Source organism: Oculina patagonica, chromosome 13 (assembly GCF_052425735.1).
Source record: "Oculina patagonica isolate OP01 chromosome 13, crgOcupat, whole genome shotgun sequence".
Taxonomy (NCBI): domain Eukaryota; kingdom Metazoa; phylum Cnidaria; class Anthozoa; order Scleractinia; family Oculinidae; genus Oculina; species Oculina patagonica.
Genome location: NC_135770.1, coordinates 8737264 through 8754566, shown reverse-complemented (window position 1 = coordinate 8754566; position 17303 = coordinate 8737264). Strand labels below are relative to the sequence as shown.

The window sequence follows — 17303 nt, the reverse complement described above, 5'->3', positions numbered from 1 at the left end:
ATAGAATATATCTTCAGTTAAAAAAATTCTTAGCAGATTTTATGGTGGACTCTATGGGGAATCGGTTTTTCGTGTGTCGCTACTCCTCAGTGAGATATAGTAAACATCAGGGCCCGGTTGTTCACCGCCCGATTAAAATAAACCAGGAATAGGGAGAAAATTTATTTTAATTTTTTATAATTTTTTTTTGTTTTTTTTTTAATATTTTTTTTTCCCAAATTTTTAAATGGACCAAAATAAAAAAAAAAAAAAAAATAGATTTGGGAAACCCTTTAAAAAAAAAAAAATTAAAAACTTGATCATCTTTTAATCCTGGGTTAGCGTTAATCGTCTTTTGAACAACCCGGCCCAGATATCAAGGTCTATACCTATGGTCCATACTCAACTCAGGTGACCAGCGGCGACATACATGGACAATTTTCGAAACAGTATTAGAAAGAAAGACCTAGCTCTTTAAACCGAGGATACGTGTGTCAATTGTAATATATGCAGCATGTAATCACATTTAAAGTACAGTCAACTCCCCCTATAACGGACACCTTCCAAACCACGTTATAGTTCCGTCCAGTAGAGAAAGTCCGTAGTAGCGCGAGTTATTTTCATTAATTCTTATTCGCTGGGACTTCAGCTCCTCTCCGTAATATCCGGATGTCCGCAATAATAACGAGGTGTCCGCAAGGCGGGAGTTGACTGTATTCTCTTTGTCTCTTTTTTATTTATCTTTTTTCAATGAGTCTATTTTAACATTGATCGTGTATTGATTATAAATATTTTTAGATGAAATATAATAACGATTGTTTATTTTACGATTATTGTAGTTTCTCCATTAACTTGAGGGGCGGACCATTATTTTGAACTATTCAATATTCTCTGGGCAACTCATTTTTTTCACCTTGAGTTTGCTCAAGAATTTTTTAAGAATGTACTTTTTTTCCTCCTGGCTCCCTTTGCACGACTTTTTTAGCCGTTTTTTTCTGTGCAGATTATTTTTGGTAATTGCCCCTCCTCCGTCAAAAAAAAAAAAATGGTTCGTCGCTTACAGCTAAACACCATGATTTGGACATGTTGGACAAAGTTCATTTTTTTCGTTCCTCTTTTTAGTTTTAGCTTTTTTAAAAATTATTATGTATTGTAATATTGACTTTGATAGCCCTGTAGGACGAGTTGATAAAGTATGTTACGCGCATGTAATTGTTTTTACAAAATACAATGAAATGTTTTAAAATTCAACCATTTAGTTTTTTACTCTTGATCCTGCAAAAAAACTCATGCAGCTATGTTGAATTACCTTACAACTGCGGAAAAAAAGATGGTCGCCCACTACTTCTCGGAACGAGTTAATTTATTGGTTCTTAAAACAATAGATATTAGGTGACAACAATGCCCCTAGCCCTGAATAACAATAGAGGTAGTGTTTACAGCGGGCGAATGAAAATAGAGGTTCCTGAGAGGTAGTGTCTTACTGTAAAAGATCTGCGTTTGAAAATAAAAATTTAACATTCCATAGGATACAACAGATGGTTTTGTAAGACCTCTTTTTCGTTTAAAAAGTTTTTTTTACTTTTAATTAAAAAGAAAATAGCCTGCGAATACAGCCGCCCGTCAGCCGAAAGGCCAAACTGGCTGGAAGCGATGAAAACCCTAGTTTTCTACTCAGCCAGGTTGGCCATCGGCAACGTACTGTACGGCGCTAGCCTTCTTTTAGCTTTCATCCTAGCCTGCGAGCAGGCTCACTTTGGGGAAAACACGAGGGCATCACTCTCTTCTTGGCACCACTCCCCGCCTTATCGCTAAAGTATATTCGCGCGTGCCTCAAGGTGAGCCTGCTCGCAGGCTACTTTCATCCTTTTTTCCACGTTAATTTGTATCCACAAAAGAATACACCCGAGACTAAAATGGCTCTTGTGTTGCCCAAGCCGCCCAACCAGTCGTATATAGTGGGAGTTAGGGCCTGGATAAGACTGTAGATTGGTAATTTATAATTAATAGCAATAGCCCTTTTTGGAGTTACCCTTTGCCTCTGTTTCAAAACGAGTCTATGTGCGAAACCATTCATATGAAAATGAGTTTCACCTAAAGGTCCATTTTCATGCAAATCAAACTCATTTTCATTTGAATGGTTTCGCTCGTAGACTCTTTTCGCAACACAGGCAAAGGGTAACTCGGAAATGATCAACTGGAAGCTACAATTTCCTTTTGTTGAAGTTAATCATACCGCATTTCCCCAATTAAGCGCCCCTCCTGGATCAAGCACCCCGATAGGATCATAAAAATTTAAACTATAAGCTCACCCTATCCAAAAAACAAGTCAGAATGAATGTATATAATGAGAGTACACGGAATTACTCTAGGGAATTCTATCGACAAGGGAAAAACCCAAAGTCAGAAATAGCGCCGTTCCGGGGCGCTTAATCGAGGCAAGGAAATACGCTATGTCACTTGCCCAATAATTATTTATTTTATAATATAATAATTTTTTATTACCCCCCCCCCCCGGGTGTTCTTTTCTTCGCAGCCCGCATTTCTTTTTTTTTTTTTTTTTTTTTTTTTTTGTTTTTTTTTTTTTGTTTTTAGGGGAATTAGTTTTATTTATAAAAAAAAAAAAAAAAAAAAAAAAAAAAAAAAAAAAAAAAAAAAAAAAAAAAAAAAAAAAAAACGCCGGGAAAAAAAAAAAAAAAAAAAAAAAAAAAAAAAAAAAAAAAAAAAAAAATTTTTTTTTTTTTTTTTTTTTTTTATTATTTTTTTTTTTTTTTTTATTTTATTTTTTTTTTTTTTTTTTTCCCGGGGCGGGGGGGTTTTTTTTTTTTATTAAAAAAAAAAAATAAAAAAAGATTTTTAAAAAAAAAAAAAAAAAAAAAAAACACAACAACACCCCCCCACAAAAAAAAAAAAAAAAAAAAAAAAACAAAAAAAAAAAATTTATATTCTCGTGCAAAAAAAAAAACCCCCCCCTTCCCCCCCCCCCCCCCAAAAACGTTTCTGCCACCCGAACAAAAAAATCATATCTTCTCGCCACCGTGTAATATCCTCTATATACGTAAGTTAAAACTGCTTCGCAAGTAAAATGATCTAGTGAACAGCAAGAAAATAAAATGCTACTTATTTGGTTTAATATTTTGTTAATTTTATAAATTCTCATGCTAGAAAATTTTACATTGGGTGTTTTCTACTTTAATTCCATGCAACACAGCATTAAAATCTAATGAACGATAAGCAAACTATTCGTGTAAAACAGTGCTACGCGCAGTTAACAACCCGCAATTATCGCTAAGTATAATTTTATACAAAGATGGTAAGGGTTTCTGATAAAAAACATACCCTGATGGATAAGTGTTAAAAATCTTATAATAAAAAGGGGCTCTTAGGTAAAATCTTTCTAGATGTCATGCCATGAGTGAAGGGAAATGAGAAAACAAGTCTCCTTTAAAGGCAATTTTTGTACTCTCGCCACCAGACCATTTCCAAGATTTCCATGCCGTGACGTCACGCTACTTTTCTCTCGCTCTCCCCAGATCTCCGAGAAGAACGGCAACAAAAGGAAGCCTATACGAGACTAACGTAATTAAGTACCATTGTAAGATTTCTGTCCAATTGAAAACTATTCCTAATTCATATAATCACTGTATAACGCAGCAGAATAATAGACTAACTTTCTACAATTTATCCTAACTTTTTTATAATCTTAAAACCTAACTGTAAACCTTTCTCGACCAAATTCAATTTCGAATGTATATGATATTTCAACAATTTCGTGACGTAAACATTTATCGAGATGATGATAGTGGAAAAAGAGATTCAATCTCTTTTATACTACAATCTAAAAGTTATTTTCTATTAAATAAAAATACCGCTACATTTCTTTTAAACCCCCTCCCACTTTCTTAACCCCCCATTTCTAATACACACCATCTAGCATTGTTTTTATCTTAATAATTCCTCTCTTTTATTAGATGCAAGTCCTTTTTCCCCCAAGATGGCAAATGGACACAAAATACGGACAGGCAAATTCAGTATTTTACTTTGAGTGTCTCATTGTGCACTAGTTAATTTTAAATACGAAATACCCTTCCGTCTTCCTAATAAGCTGCTCTCAAAAGGTCTTGAAAAGATACATGTAAACCTCTGTAGGGGCTTAAAGAGGCTTTTACGGCACGCGTTTGCGTAAAGTTAACTACATTATATAAAGGAATACAATGTGTAAGCCTAATCTATCACCAAGTATGTGGTTTTTGGGTGAAACGATTTTATCTCTTTACTGAGCACTAAAATTCAACCTGAGACAAAAGTGTTGGGAAGATGAGTGGTTTACATGTAACTACTGAACATCTTTTTTGGGCAGAGGGAAGCTTCCTCAAACACACTGTGTTTGGTACAGTTTACCAAATGTGAATTTAAAACTCTCTGTAATGGGGCAAATTCTATCAACCTCCCCAGCAACGTTTGCCTTAGCTTATAAATTCCTTTGTAAAATTTGCCTATTTTAATTAAAAAAAAACCTATTTTTGTAAGACCATTTTTAACATTAGTCATCAAGGATGTTGAGTGTCACGTGGAGGTACAGCGGCTTTTGCGTCAAAAGGTTTAACCTCTTGCGATGAAAGTCTGTTGGTTTTTGATATCTGAAAAGACAAAAAAAAAAAAATTAAAGGAGATCTAAAGGGTTCAGGTTTATTTTTGTGCGTAGAGGTTAGTTTTTGGTTAGGGTTAAGGCACACACCGGTCCCCCCCCCTCTTTCCTTCCCCTGGGTGCCCCCCCCCTCTGGTCTCCCTCTGCCCTCCCCGTCGCTCCCCCCTCCCCGCCCCCCCTCTCCCGCACGGTTCCCCTCCCTCACTCCCTCGCCCCCCCCCCTCCCCCCGGCCCCCCCCCCCCCCCCCTGGGCCCCCGGTCATATGCGCTGTGAGAACAGTTCCAGCCAAAACTGCCGCATATAACTTACCCAAATTTGCGAAACTTATGAAGTTAGCTTTTGCATAGAACATTTACAATTTATTGGCTCGAACATGTAAATTGGTTCACCACTGCTATTTTTATAACGTTTTCTTACAAAAGTCTTAAAGATTTTTTTTTCAAACTCTTACAAAAGCTCGAGGCGGCCATAAACCTGAAGATGCGTTGGATTTTTGCGTTTGACCGCTGCGAATTTGTACTGATGTAAACTTCTTTTCACGTTATGTGTGTTTTAGCTTGCTGAGTTTTTTTTTTAATTTTGTAATGTACATTGACTCTGAAAAGCCCTGTGGGGACAAGCCCATAAAGTATGTATCTATACAATGTTGTTTGTTTACTTACAGCTCTATGCAGGCAGGACCGGGTTTAAACTCATCCTGCTCCATAAAAGCGAAGCACTTTGTGCTCACGATATCTTTTTTAGGTTTGTAGTGTTTGAACTCGAAGAATATCGCCGTACCTAGAGCAACAAACAACAATCTTTAGTATAGAAAGGGAATTAAAATTCTTTAGTTCAGATGCGGGAAAAGACAGATAATTGTAGAGACATGGCAAATTTGAGAGCATGAACATAAACTTCCAATCTCACTGGTCTTTTTTAGCAATGTTAATTTATCAGACTTTAAGACAGTTAAGTTTACGTTGAGGATGGTTTTCATTAACGTCACATCGAATTTGATATATTTAGACGTCATGGAACCGTCTTTAATCGGCGCAAACCTTGGCCTGCGTTGCAGACGAACTAAGCCCCCTCCCCCCGGTATAGTCCACGGATTATACCGGGGTTTAGTTCGTCTGTAACGCAGGCTACGCAAACCTTGACTCTGCCATTTTCTTGCAGACAAAAACAATTCCTAGGAACCGAGATTCTAATCAAAATGTCGTTTTAAAAAAATCTCTTTTTTCGCTTAATTTCTAATCTTGTCAGTGCTGCCTGCCAGCTTGCATAGCACGAAGTCATGAGGGGTATTACATCCTCTTGCCCCTGGAGGGGATGCTAGTTATTCGATTAATTCCTCACTTGACCCTGACGCCTACTTTGGTATTAGTAGGGGGCGTCAGCGTCAAGTGAGGAATTAATCGTCCCAAAACCCCATCAAATCTCACACTAACACAGAATCAACATTAGGTTAGTGATCTTTATTTATCTGGCTTACAGTTTATTGTAATTTAGAAACAAAAGATCTCAAATTTATCGATTTATGGAGCATATTTTTTGATCGCTTGAGTCGAACCGACAACGCTACAACAACCGTTGCAAATTATTAACGAAGCCATCGCTTGGGTTGCCTGTGGGGCTACATGTTGTATTTGTCGGGTAGCCCTGCCCTTCTATGCAGACACTTCATGGGCTTGAGGGCGTTATGGGCTCAAAAGATGTCTGCGAAGGAGGCCTTTTTGTCAAGTTGCCTCAATAATTTGGCAGCAACCTATTTAAATAAACTCCTGGGTGAAGAGAGGCACTATGAAAAAAAAAGGCTTGCCCAAGACGACCCTGGAGAGCACTTGAACAACCTGACTGCTCGATCCAGAGTGCAGTAAGGGGTCATAAATGGTCTCTCAAAATTTTGCAGTGCCCCCAAAATTAGGCTTCCGCTCGGAATACTCGCAAAATTTTAGTAGGTGCTCGTTTGGTCATGGTTGAATAGTTTTACAAGTGCTCGCATGCTTGGTCTTAAGTGGAAGCCAGTAATGTTTTAAAAAGTGCTTGTTGCTCGCAAGGCTACTTCTGTCAATGCTTGTGCTCACAAAGAAATACGTTTTGCTCGCATGCTCGCAAAGACCATTCAATACCCGTACAGTGCACTAATCATTAGATTATTGTGTTTTTGGGCTTTAAATTTTTGTTAAAAACACACAAATACTGCACCTCTCGGTAGTTTTTCTATGGGTTTCTGAATTTCTACATCAACACCAAAGTTGATAAATTTTCCATCTTTTTTGTGTGAAATGGGCGTGTCCTGAGGTGGCGTGACATTAACACTGTTAGCATCTGTGGAAGATCAATGACACAGCAATTATATGGTTGATGAACTTTTAAATTCCCCCCCTTTCAAAAAAAAAAAAAAAAAAAAAAAACCAAAAATTTTTTTTTTTTTTTTTATTCACAATAAAAAAAAAAAAAAAAAAAAATTAAAACAAAAAAAAAAAAGGGGAAAAAAAAACACGAAAAAATAAAGAATAAAAAAAAACGAAAAAACCCCGAGCTGCGCAGTACGGACTGGAAATCATCTTTAACATCTCCTATACTCTTCTATTAATAATGTAAACACAAGTGGTAAGTGGGCACTGAGGAGAATGAAGCAGCTGACAATTTCAGGAAACAGAACGTGACCTAAAAATGAATTCTCACACTCACACTCACTGTTTACCAGTGAGTTTATTAACTAATGCCTTACATGTGTCTAGTTCTAAATAAATATCATGGAAGCTATGTACAGGTTGTTGGGAACAGTCATGCATATGGTGTTACACAATTCATTTACTCATCCCACGGAAGGTTTTTTAGTTTAAATTCCCTTCCCCAGCACTTTGAAAATTCCTGTTAAGCCCCATTATTTTTTCTTTATAATTTTCGGCCTTTGCCCCGAACTGACTCAAAATGTCAAACGACCCTGCATGGGGTGGATATGGATATTTTTCTGGAACTGCACATTTTCGAGCACAGGTAAATTGGCCAGTTTCTTATTTCCGCTGAGTTAGTTTCCAGCTGTTACCTTTAACAGAGACAGTGAAAAATGGGTTCAAGTAAACATGAGCATCTTTCAGCCCAATCTGGTCGATTCGCACTAAAAGCCGATGGAATCCCTCTTCATATGGTATCCTAGGCAACAAAGTCCCTCCTTCAGCTGCAAAAAGAAAAAAAAAAAAAACAAACAAAAACAATAGTCAATTCACCACTAATGACCACCTTCATCCCCATCAAAGGTACTTGAAAACCAATTTATAAATATTTTTGCCAGTCCTTTGTAAATTATCCATAAAAGAAAATTTCATAAATGTGCCCAAATGTTATCTCCCTTTTAGTTTATAGGATGCTCATAAACTCCATAACCAATTTCTTTACTGAATCAAAGGCTTGATGAGCTGTACTGGGCAAAAGAATGGTGTAAATTTGTCTTTTTTAAGGCAGAATTTAATCACTTTTAGATTTTTTTTCATATCGTGTAAGTATGTTGGTTCGTTTTCGTTCTTTAATGTAAATTTTTTTCCAATGGAAACCAGGTACTAAATGTTAGTGTCAAGCCCTGTAAATGAATAGATAGATAACAGACAGTAGTGCTAGCGCTTTTCAACTGAGTGTGTAAAACCAAAACCTTTAAGTGATCACTCTCATCGCCAATCACAAAGGACACAGACAATCCAGTGAACAAATCAAAACTTGAAGCAAATACACACGTACAGTGGTACAAATAGCTGGTACAAATAAATTTAAGGGAAAACGTGTCAGTGGGTCACAATTAGCTTAGTTTGGTTTTACTTCTACTTGGCCATAAGAAAGGAGCACAATTTTTTTAAACCAATCACTAAGCATAGCAATGCAAAAACATACTTGCAAACTAATTACAATTACTTTCAATAAAGGCTCACTAGGTGAAAATGGCTAAAATCTAACTTGACTCAGTTCTCACCTACTGAAGCAACAAACTCACTCCCATTCTCCTCTTCATATCCTGCAGCACCAGTACCACTAACAAAATATGTTGATAATGCTTTCAGTTGATATTTTATTTGTGTTTGCTACAAAATGACAATCAAAAGCAAACAGGAAAGCAACAGGAGAACATATGCGACCAACCTTGTTTTTGGCTCTTCAACTCTGACTGGAAATGGCCCATTCCACCCAACATTTAAGTTCCTCAATACTAATGAAAAAAAGGATGATAGAGAAAAAGAAAGAACTATCAGTACACGTAGGTAAGGTCAAGCTAAGTGACCCATTAGGCTGGCCACTACTGTGCCTTACTCGATAACATGCAAACTCTGCTCAATCAAGGGTTACGTTTTTAAGCCAACTAAAGGAGTGCTATTGTCAATCAAATAATGCGTGTCTCACGACCTTTTAGGAAACAACCATTTCATCAAACTGGGTTAAAAGTTCTTTGATGCCTTCTTGGAGTCACGCTTTCGTTTGCAAGGCTAGATGTCTAGATCCATTTTGTTTGTTTTTCAACTGAAGATTCATTGGCTGTCACCATAATCATGATTGACAGTAGCAAAAAAGTAATTGTCTGCTGGGTTTTGAACTTCAGAGTACCCATTTCACTGAAAGGTGAAGTCACTTTGGTTTAAGTAGCATAAAAAAGGGGAAGCCCGAGCCGCAGCCCATACTGCCAGAATCCCATTTTCTACAGCATTAAGGGGCTTTAATTATATGGCTACAATAGTACCCGTGCTCTGATTGGCTGCTGAGCGGGCATTAGAAAATTTTCTCGGCTCCGTTTTTTAGTGTGAGTAGGTACTGCGGGGGCTACACCCCCTACTTCTTCTCACATTAGCATCCGATCTTCTGTTGGCGCGGGCGGGGGCGTACCTCCAGTTTTCCCTTTTACTTTCTTTTGTAGTGCTTAAGGCCATATAATAAATAACTTATTAACCTCGTCCGTTTGGTCATTACAGGGGAATCTCAGACCTCGACCTTGATGTATTACCTCGCCCCGGTCAATACATCAAGCCTCGGTCTGAGACTCCTGTATGACTCACTCTCGGTTAATAAGTAGTATTCTAATTAGGAATATTTCTACTCCTCCCTGAATGGGATGCTAGTTCATCGCACGGTCCCCCCCCCCCCCCCAAGCATTACTTTGCCAGTACCCATTTCTACACTTGGGTGGTCAGAGAGGCACTGTAAGAGTACAATGTCAGCTGCAATGTGTAAAGTGTATTGCCCAAGAACACAACACAGTGGCCCCGGCTAGGGCTCGAAGCTGGACCACTTGATCCAGAGTCTGGCGTGTAACCATTAGGCCACAGTACCTTCCAAATCAGTAGTAGAGATAAGAATTCTTTCTACCTTCCTGGATGGGATGCTAGTCCACTGCAGGGTTTCTCTGGTGCCATGGCCAGTATTTAATTGGCCAATGCCCATTTAGTACCCCTGAGTGGATACTTCCCTGCGCTGCTGTGAGAAAAGTGTATTGTCTAGGAGCACAATGACCTGACCAGGGTTCAAACCCGGATCACTACTCTATCTAGAGATTAGTCCAATCACCACACCTACATGTAGCTTCCACGGCTGATATGGTAATTTAGATGTATAGCTCAGGCTGGCTGAGTCGCAAGGGCCTATGCTTCCCTGGCTTGCAGTCTTTGGTGTGTTTGCACTGACTTAGTGGGTGGGGCGGGGCCTGCCTCCCGCTTCCGTCCTTTTGCTCCCCTTCGTCCTTTTCTCCCTCCGCCCTTTTCCCTGCGTTCTCTTCTTTCCCACATTCCATTCTCCTCTTTCTTTTTTCTCCGTTCCCAGTTTCCTCTTCCCCTCCTTCTCCCCTTCCTCCTTTTCTCCCTCTCCCCCCCCCTGTCCCCTCCCCTCTTCGTCCTCTATCTTTGAATCGTATTATTATACAAACTTGTAAATCATTCTCTCATTTAAGTACTGCTACACAAGGAAGTCAGTTTACACAAAGTAGAATAGGTAAATACAAGCCTGCCACCCCAGATTTTAAAATTATTGGTCACAAAGTTTCACCTTGACTTGTATTTAAATTATCCTAACAGAAAGCTACATTGAGTTTGTTGTGGTTTGAACATATCTTTGTTAAATTTCTTCAAATATCTGGAATTGCTCACATACCTTCACCAACTTTTTTAATATCATCAAAGGAAATCTCATCTTCCCTGGCCTAAAAAATGACAATTGGTCACATCAATAAAAATGCTATAAAAATAATATAATAAAATAATGATAAACAATTATTATTATAAATGGTGAGATCCTCCAGTCAGATGGCAGCGCGCTGCTTCACACCAGGACCTCGGATCGGTCAGCTCTCCACTTGGGCCACACATTCAGGGATCTCCTCCGTCGCTCCCAGCGAATCTGTTCTCCCCCTTCACTTCACTGTGGGATCATTCTTCACTCATCTCTCTGATTTCACAGTCATACTTATATGTCGATTTTCTTCTCTTTATTATTAATAACAGTAATATTTATAAACAGCTCTACGGTGAAAAAGCTCTAAGATCTGCCAGTCACTCCAAATTAGTGTAAAAAATATGCACATCAGACTTGACCGTACTCTAAATGATGCACGTAACTGGTTTCTGATTGACATAATCATGTACATGTAAGAGTCCAGTCTATTCTGGAGTGTTTGGATTAATCAATACAAGAAGTCTGAATCTGGTTTATCACAAAGATCCCAGGCATGTTTCAGTATTCAAATAAAATTGGAAGCAAATCTTGTGCTGGGTCATGCACTGACTCAGACAGTCTAAAGATTTGTTAATCAGCCTGATCAGGGGCAGATCCAGGATTTTTCTTAGGAGGAGGTGTACGAATGGCATAAAGTACTGCCTTCTTTTGTTGCAGAATACCAAAGTTTATTTTTAAAATTTCATGCACCCTGAAGGATTTTTAACCATGTTTAAATAAAGTTAATATCTTTTAGTTATCTTATCTGATCTTATCTAATCTTGTATTAATTAGTAAACCGTGGGTCATCTCAGGGGGAGGGGGTTGTGCACCCCCTGCACCCTCGCGCTCCCCCAAGATCAGCCCCTGATGATCATTTTATACAGTGTACATAGCAGATGAGATCATGCAGTCACCTGTGTGGACAACAATGTTTTGCTTCTTTTCTCTAAACAAGCTGAGATCTTCAGCATCAACTTCTGAGGAAAAATAAAAAAGAAGAAATTAATTAGTCTTAAAAGAAAAGAGTAAATCCTCATTTAAACCATCTTGGTTTGTTTTTTCAAGTCAACTTATATTCAAATTGATTTCTTGACTCAGACATAATTTATTTAATAAATAATAATTTCATCTGCAAAACTGAGCTGTGCATATAAATTATGGATTAATAACTGCAGTAATTAAGGCTGTTGTTAAACACTTTGTTTTTTTAGAGTTTGTTTTACACGATGTTCATCTACAAAGCACCCCATATACATGTACAGTACCTTCTGTTCTGCTTGAAACATGGTATTTCCAAGTGTGCTATGTTTTCCTAAGTCTCTTGCAAGTCTATAAAAGACATGTATACCAATTAATATTTTTTTTAATTATAAAGTTAATCAAAAGAGAGTACAAATTCTGAAACAGATTATCCAGAAGTACCTTTTGCCTTTAGTTACCTTTTGTCAATCTTAATAATGATCAAGTACTGTTAAGGGTGCAGTAGAGAAGGGCATACATTGTAAATTTCTAACAAATTTATTTTGAGATATAAAGTTTTGTCAATTAATATTTTACTCACTTTTTACTTTTTTATTAAAATTATCCAGTTATTATTCAACAAATGTAACCAATTTAATTGGTTACATCGTCACTAACGTGATGATGGATAATTGATGCAGGAAAACAAGCTATTATTTAGTGGCAGTTTGTCATTTCATGTTAGTCATTCATTCTTTGCTCACAGTCAACAGCTCTGTTAGACCAATCTGAATAAATCTCACGGCTCACAATCACTCGTCTAGCCTCCTACGGCTCACTCGTCTGCAGGCAAACCAGTCAGACGCTCAAACGGGTCAAACAAATTCATCAAAGAAAGACACTGACTTTCTATACTCCGAGCTATACTTGGAAACAGTGGCAGGATTTTTATTTCCAGATGAGGAATTATCCCAGGAGGTGATCTCAAAGCAGTGTGTGGCAAATTGTCACAATTATAATAAAATAACATTATAATTATCCTTAGTGTTCCAGATAAGAGACGGGTCTTGGGTCAAAAATCCGATAGAAGCAGCTACCTGACCAACAAATGGAATGAAAAAATAATATTTTACTTAGAAGCCAACAATAAAAAGCAAAGAAGCAAGTTTCCAAAGAAAAAATATATTGAAGGATATCAAATTCAGGGCAAGAAAGAAAAAAAAAATCGCAAAAGTTCATCCACCATTGTTCTGAAGGCACCTTTACTTGTCTAAGGCTGTGCTCTTGTTACATTTCATTTTCATCTGCTTTTGTTTGACAAGAAAGGCAAATTTTAGCTTTACAAAACCTTTTTGTGGAAACAAATGTATGAGCTTGAGAGCTCTGTAGTAGGTGAATTTTTTACCATTAATTTAAGTTACTACTAGATAATTTAAATTAAACAGTTGTATCTTTTTTTTTTAGACCAAATGCTACTGGATAGCATCCTGTTCCAAAGCATAACACTTTTTCCATTTTTCTTGTAAAGTGCCCCGCAGACCCCTCCCTCCAAAAATGGAAACTTTTCCCTGACCCTTTCCTCTAACAAGGCGCTTCACCCACTAAACTGGGTAGGCAAGTTTTGGTTGACCATTCTGATAAATTTTGTGACCTCTTGCTTCAGAAACTTAATTCAGGAACACTGCATGCCACTCAATCTTGCAGAAAATCTTCTGATTTTAGCCCACTCAGCTAAGTATCAGGAAATTTTCCATGCAATTTTGCAGGCTAATTGTTTGAAAAAAAAAAAAAAAAAAAAAAAAAAAAAAAATTAATCTTAGTCTTGCTGACTATCTCCCATGTCGGCATTCACACTGCAACAACAAAGGCGAAATGTATGCGAGGTTCCTCAAAATCACCTGCAGCACACGGAATGTTTATAAAACATGCCGAATGACAAACAAAGGGTACATCGTCATCACAAAGGGAAGACACCTGCTTTAAGGATTTAAAGAAGTGTGAAATTGGTGTTGCAAATTCTATTATTTTCCCAGCAACAGTCTGATATGATTCTAAATCAGTTCAAAATAAGCAACCTGCAGAATTACTACATGCCTGCTGATTTTAAAACGGGTAAATTTATACACAAACATACGCTGTTGTTATATTTAATATTTTAACCATAAGATCTAGCTACTCAATTAAAATAAAGAAATCGTTTCTGTACTCAGTTGTTTACTGACTAGACTACGTGTCTGCTTTGCATCAAATTAAAATTTGCAGTATACCATAATTAATTATAGACAAAAAACGTACACAAAATATTCTGCCGTAAAGAAATATAAGTTACACCAATAATCATATGACGATCCAGTCAGCTAGGGAGAAAGAAAGATGATTTTCTTTTTCTTATAATACTTATTTAACCTTATCAAACTTCTAAAAAGTTTACAAAATCGATCGAGGTCTTCATCGGATCCAAAGATTTTAGATCGGAGAAACTCTACACCATAATAACGTTTATCATTAAATCAATTGCTGAAACAGCTAAAAGTATATGAGCTAAAGCTTATAGTAAATATACTAGCGAAATAAGAGAAAAACAAACAATCAAGACATATGAACCTAACACGCATAAGTTTTACCTCGAGTATTCTTCTGCGGCTTCGACCAATTGGCCCCAGGAATCAAAATCCTTTCCTCTCTCAAACGAAACATACCACTGATTTATCGTTCTTGACTTTTCAGTCATGCTTGCGTCTAGTGTGTTTGCAGATCCATCAAAAAGTAATAATTTCAGCCGCTTTTCAGACAGTATTTAGGAGTGGGCGAATCGAAGCGATTGTCATTAGGTGTACATGAAGCCATGGTTCGCTGCTTTTGTATCGCGGGCTTTCGCGGGTAAGTAGAAGATTGGGACTGGAAACGAAACTACAATCTTGTTCCCAGGCTGTTCTCAGCGTTGTTTTCCAAGATGGCGGCGCACCGACGGGAAAAAATAACCTTTGTAATCCAGGGACTTTTTTTCGAATTTTATGACATAATGCTTTGAGTAAGTACTTCCTAACACAAATTAATGTATTATAGCCACATCCTCCGAGCCTAGTATCGCCAAATTATGGTTTTCCTTGTTGCATGAGTAGAGCTTGATCGAAAGTAGTTTCCAAACTCTGTCAAATTCCCGTGCGAGTTTTGGTACAGTTTTCTTAGTTTGTTGTTTAGTTGTACTAAAGATCAAGCAATTATCCCCTCCACCACCCTGCAGGACTATAAGACATGTCAAGTGTAAATATAAATGTAACGTTTGTTTTTCTGTTTGTCAGGGTCTCTGGTAGCTGGGAGTTTCACATTTGTATTCTAGAACACAACATCTGCTAGAAGTCTAGAATATTAAAATGTACAGCTTAAGGTCCTTCCGTTTTGTGACGGAATTGTTCTCTTCACTAAAAAGCATCCGGCAAATCACTCTTCTTAAACAATCAGAGAAATGTTTCTCCTCACAAGCAAGGTACATGTATTTCACAGGGAGCTACTTGCCGTGGTACAAAACAGCACAGCTTAAAGGAGTCACAAGTGAAAATGCAAGGCTATCCTTGCCAATTATAGTCCCTTGCGCTTTCAACTCTGTTACTGTGAAGGCTCTTGCTAAGAATATCACAGCTGTAAGGACTGCAGATGAATATCTCTATTTGTATGATAATTTCAAGGATTCAGCTGGGATGACACAAGTGAATCGAATAACTATTCTGCACCATCTAGCCAGGTTTGCTGTTAGTCCACCAAAGAAGAACTTTGTTTCTACAAAAAAGGCATTGAAAAAGCAAAAACATGTTTTCATTGTTTTGCTTAACAGTATAGCAGCCGAGCTTGATAGGTGCAAGGCTCGTGACCTTGCCAGCATTATCTGGTCCTTGGGAAAGTTAAGGGAGCATGTCGCATGGTTTGTTTCTGAATGCGAAAAGGAAATTTTGCGACGAGATGCAAGTTCATTCAGAGCACCATCCATTTGTCAGCTTCTGAATGGTTTTGCATCACTTGATTTGAAAAGATCACAGTTTTTTACTTTGGTTGAGCAGAGAATTCTAGAGGGGCAACTCAAGATGAGTGACTTTGAAAATCGTGGACTGGCTGGAGCATTGTGGTCTTTCAGCAAAACTGGAAATGGAAGCAGGGAGCTGTATGGAAAATTCCAAGAAGAAATTTTGCTTAGAGATGTGAAAAAGTTCAGCAGTGCACAGCTGGCACAGTTTTTGTGGTCATTCACGCAGAAGGATGTACAATGTGACAGGCTCTTTCAAATCACAGCACAAGAGATTCTGAAGCGGCCAATGGTGGACCTTAGTGACTACAGTATCAAGACATTACTTCAGTCATTTGCAAAAGCTGGCGCAGACATTGAAGGAAGCACTGAATTTTTTGACAGCTTAGGTGCTCAAGTAATACAACAAGGTGTTCAGGGTTATGACACTGAGGAACTCTCAATGTTAGTTTGGTCATTTGCCAAAATGTGCTCAAAGGTTGACGCAATCTTTGATATTGTGGAGGAAGAACTCCATCTTCGAGGCATCTCACATTTAAGAAATCAAGAATTGGCACTTATTTTGTGGTCCTTTGCTGAGTCAGGCCATTTTAGTGCCAATCTCTTCAATGCATGCCAAGAGGAAATCCTGTCCAGGGATTTGAGGTTTTTCAAAGTGGAACAGTTGAGTCAGCTAGTCTGGGCACTTGGAAAGTCTACAGTTTCTAACTCAGGATTTTTTAGCAGGGTCGAGAAGGAAGTTTTGTGCAATGTCAGCATTTTCTCTGATAAAGAGCTTTGCATGGTTTTACATGGATTCAGCTGTGCGTCAGCTGGTTCATATAAATTATTCAAGAAGATGGAAAGGGAAGTTTTGGATAGAAACTTGCTGGAACATAAACCTGAACTTATTCCAGAGTTGGCATCTGTATTCTCTAAGTGCAGCTTTGAAACAACGTTAATATTTGATGCAATGGAGAAAGCGCTAAAAAATAAGGATCTGTCTGTTTTCAGAGATCACGAATTACAGTGCATGAAAATGGCATTCTCTAAAGTGAGGAGAGAAGTGACCTTTACAGGACATAAGGAAGGTGACAGAGTGGAGTAAAATGAGATGTAGTTTATTTTAAATTTTAGTGACAATAAACACCAACAAACACCAAACACAGCAGTTACATTACACATTCATACCGGTGATATTTAAATGTTGACATTATAGCACAAGTTTTGCAGAACTTTTAATTAAAAATTATATTGTTCCAAAATCCATCATACAGGTGTAGTAAATTGTACTCTAAGCTGTCTGACCCTTGGAAAAATTTTTGTTTTTTTTTGGAGCCAAGACGGGGAGCCTTCTCACAGACTAACAGATAGTTGTCAGAACAGAGCAGACTTCTCTCTGCTTGCAAGAGTTCTAAGATTTAACCAAACATACCATACTGGTAACGCAGCTCTGGAGAGATCTACACAGTGTCCCTGATTGGTTCCGGGGGGGGGGGGGGGGGGGGGCCCCGGGGGCGCGCCGCCCGGAACCGCTTATGTGT

General features: G+C 38.0%; 2 protein-coding genes and 1 long non-coding RNA gene across 3 annotated transcripts in view; 2 read left to right on the top strand and 1 right to left on the bottom strand.

Moving 5' to 3' along the window:
• LOC144635110 (uncharacterized) overlaps positions 1-1241 on the top strand; it is a 37880-nt gene extending 36639 nt beyond the window's left edge. The window contains exon 2 of the long non-coding RNA XR_013567309.1: positions 391-1241. This is a non-coding gene — a long non-coding RNA (uncharacterized LOC144635110). The remainder of the gene's footprint in view (positions 1-390) is intronic.
• Positions 1242-3037: 1796 nt separating this feature from the next.
• Positions 3038-14607, bottom strand: LOC144635051 (axin interactor, dorsalization-associated protein-like). The gene is made up of 10 exons (XM_078494119.1): positions 14387-14607; positions 12068-12131; positions 11717-11779; positions 10740-10788; positions 8748-8814; positions 8581-8639; positions 7666-7797; positions 6819-6941; positions 5291-5408; positions 3038-4619 (listed from the first exon to the last, which is right to left on the bottom strand). The coding sequence occupies exons 1-10, from the start codon at positions 14491-14493 to the stop codon at positions 4523-4525; spliced, it is 879 nt and encodes a 292-aa protein (XP_078350245.1). The 5' UTR covers positions 14494-14607; the 3' UTR covers positions 3038-4522.
• Positions 14608-14699: 92 nt separating this feature from the next.
• Positions 14700-17240, top strand: LOC144634967 (uncharacterized). Its single transcript, XM_078494014.1, has 2 exons — positions 14700-14793; positions 15065-17240. Exon 2 carries the CDS (start codon positions 15137-15139, stop codon positions 16865-16867), a length of 1731 nt encoding a protein of 576 aa, XP_078350140.1. The 5' UTR covers positions 14700-14793; positions 15065-15136; the 3' UTR covers positions 16868-17240.
• The last annotated feature ends 63 nt before the right edge of the window (positions 17241-17303 follow it).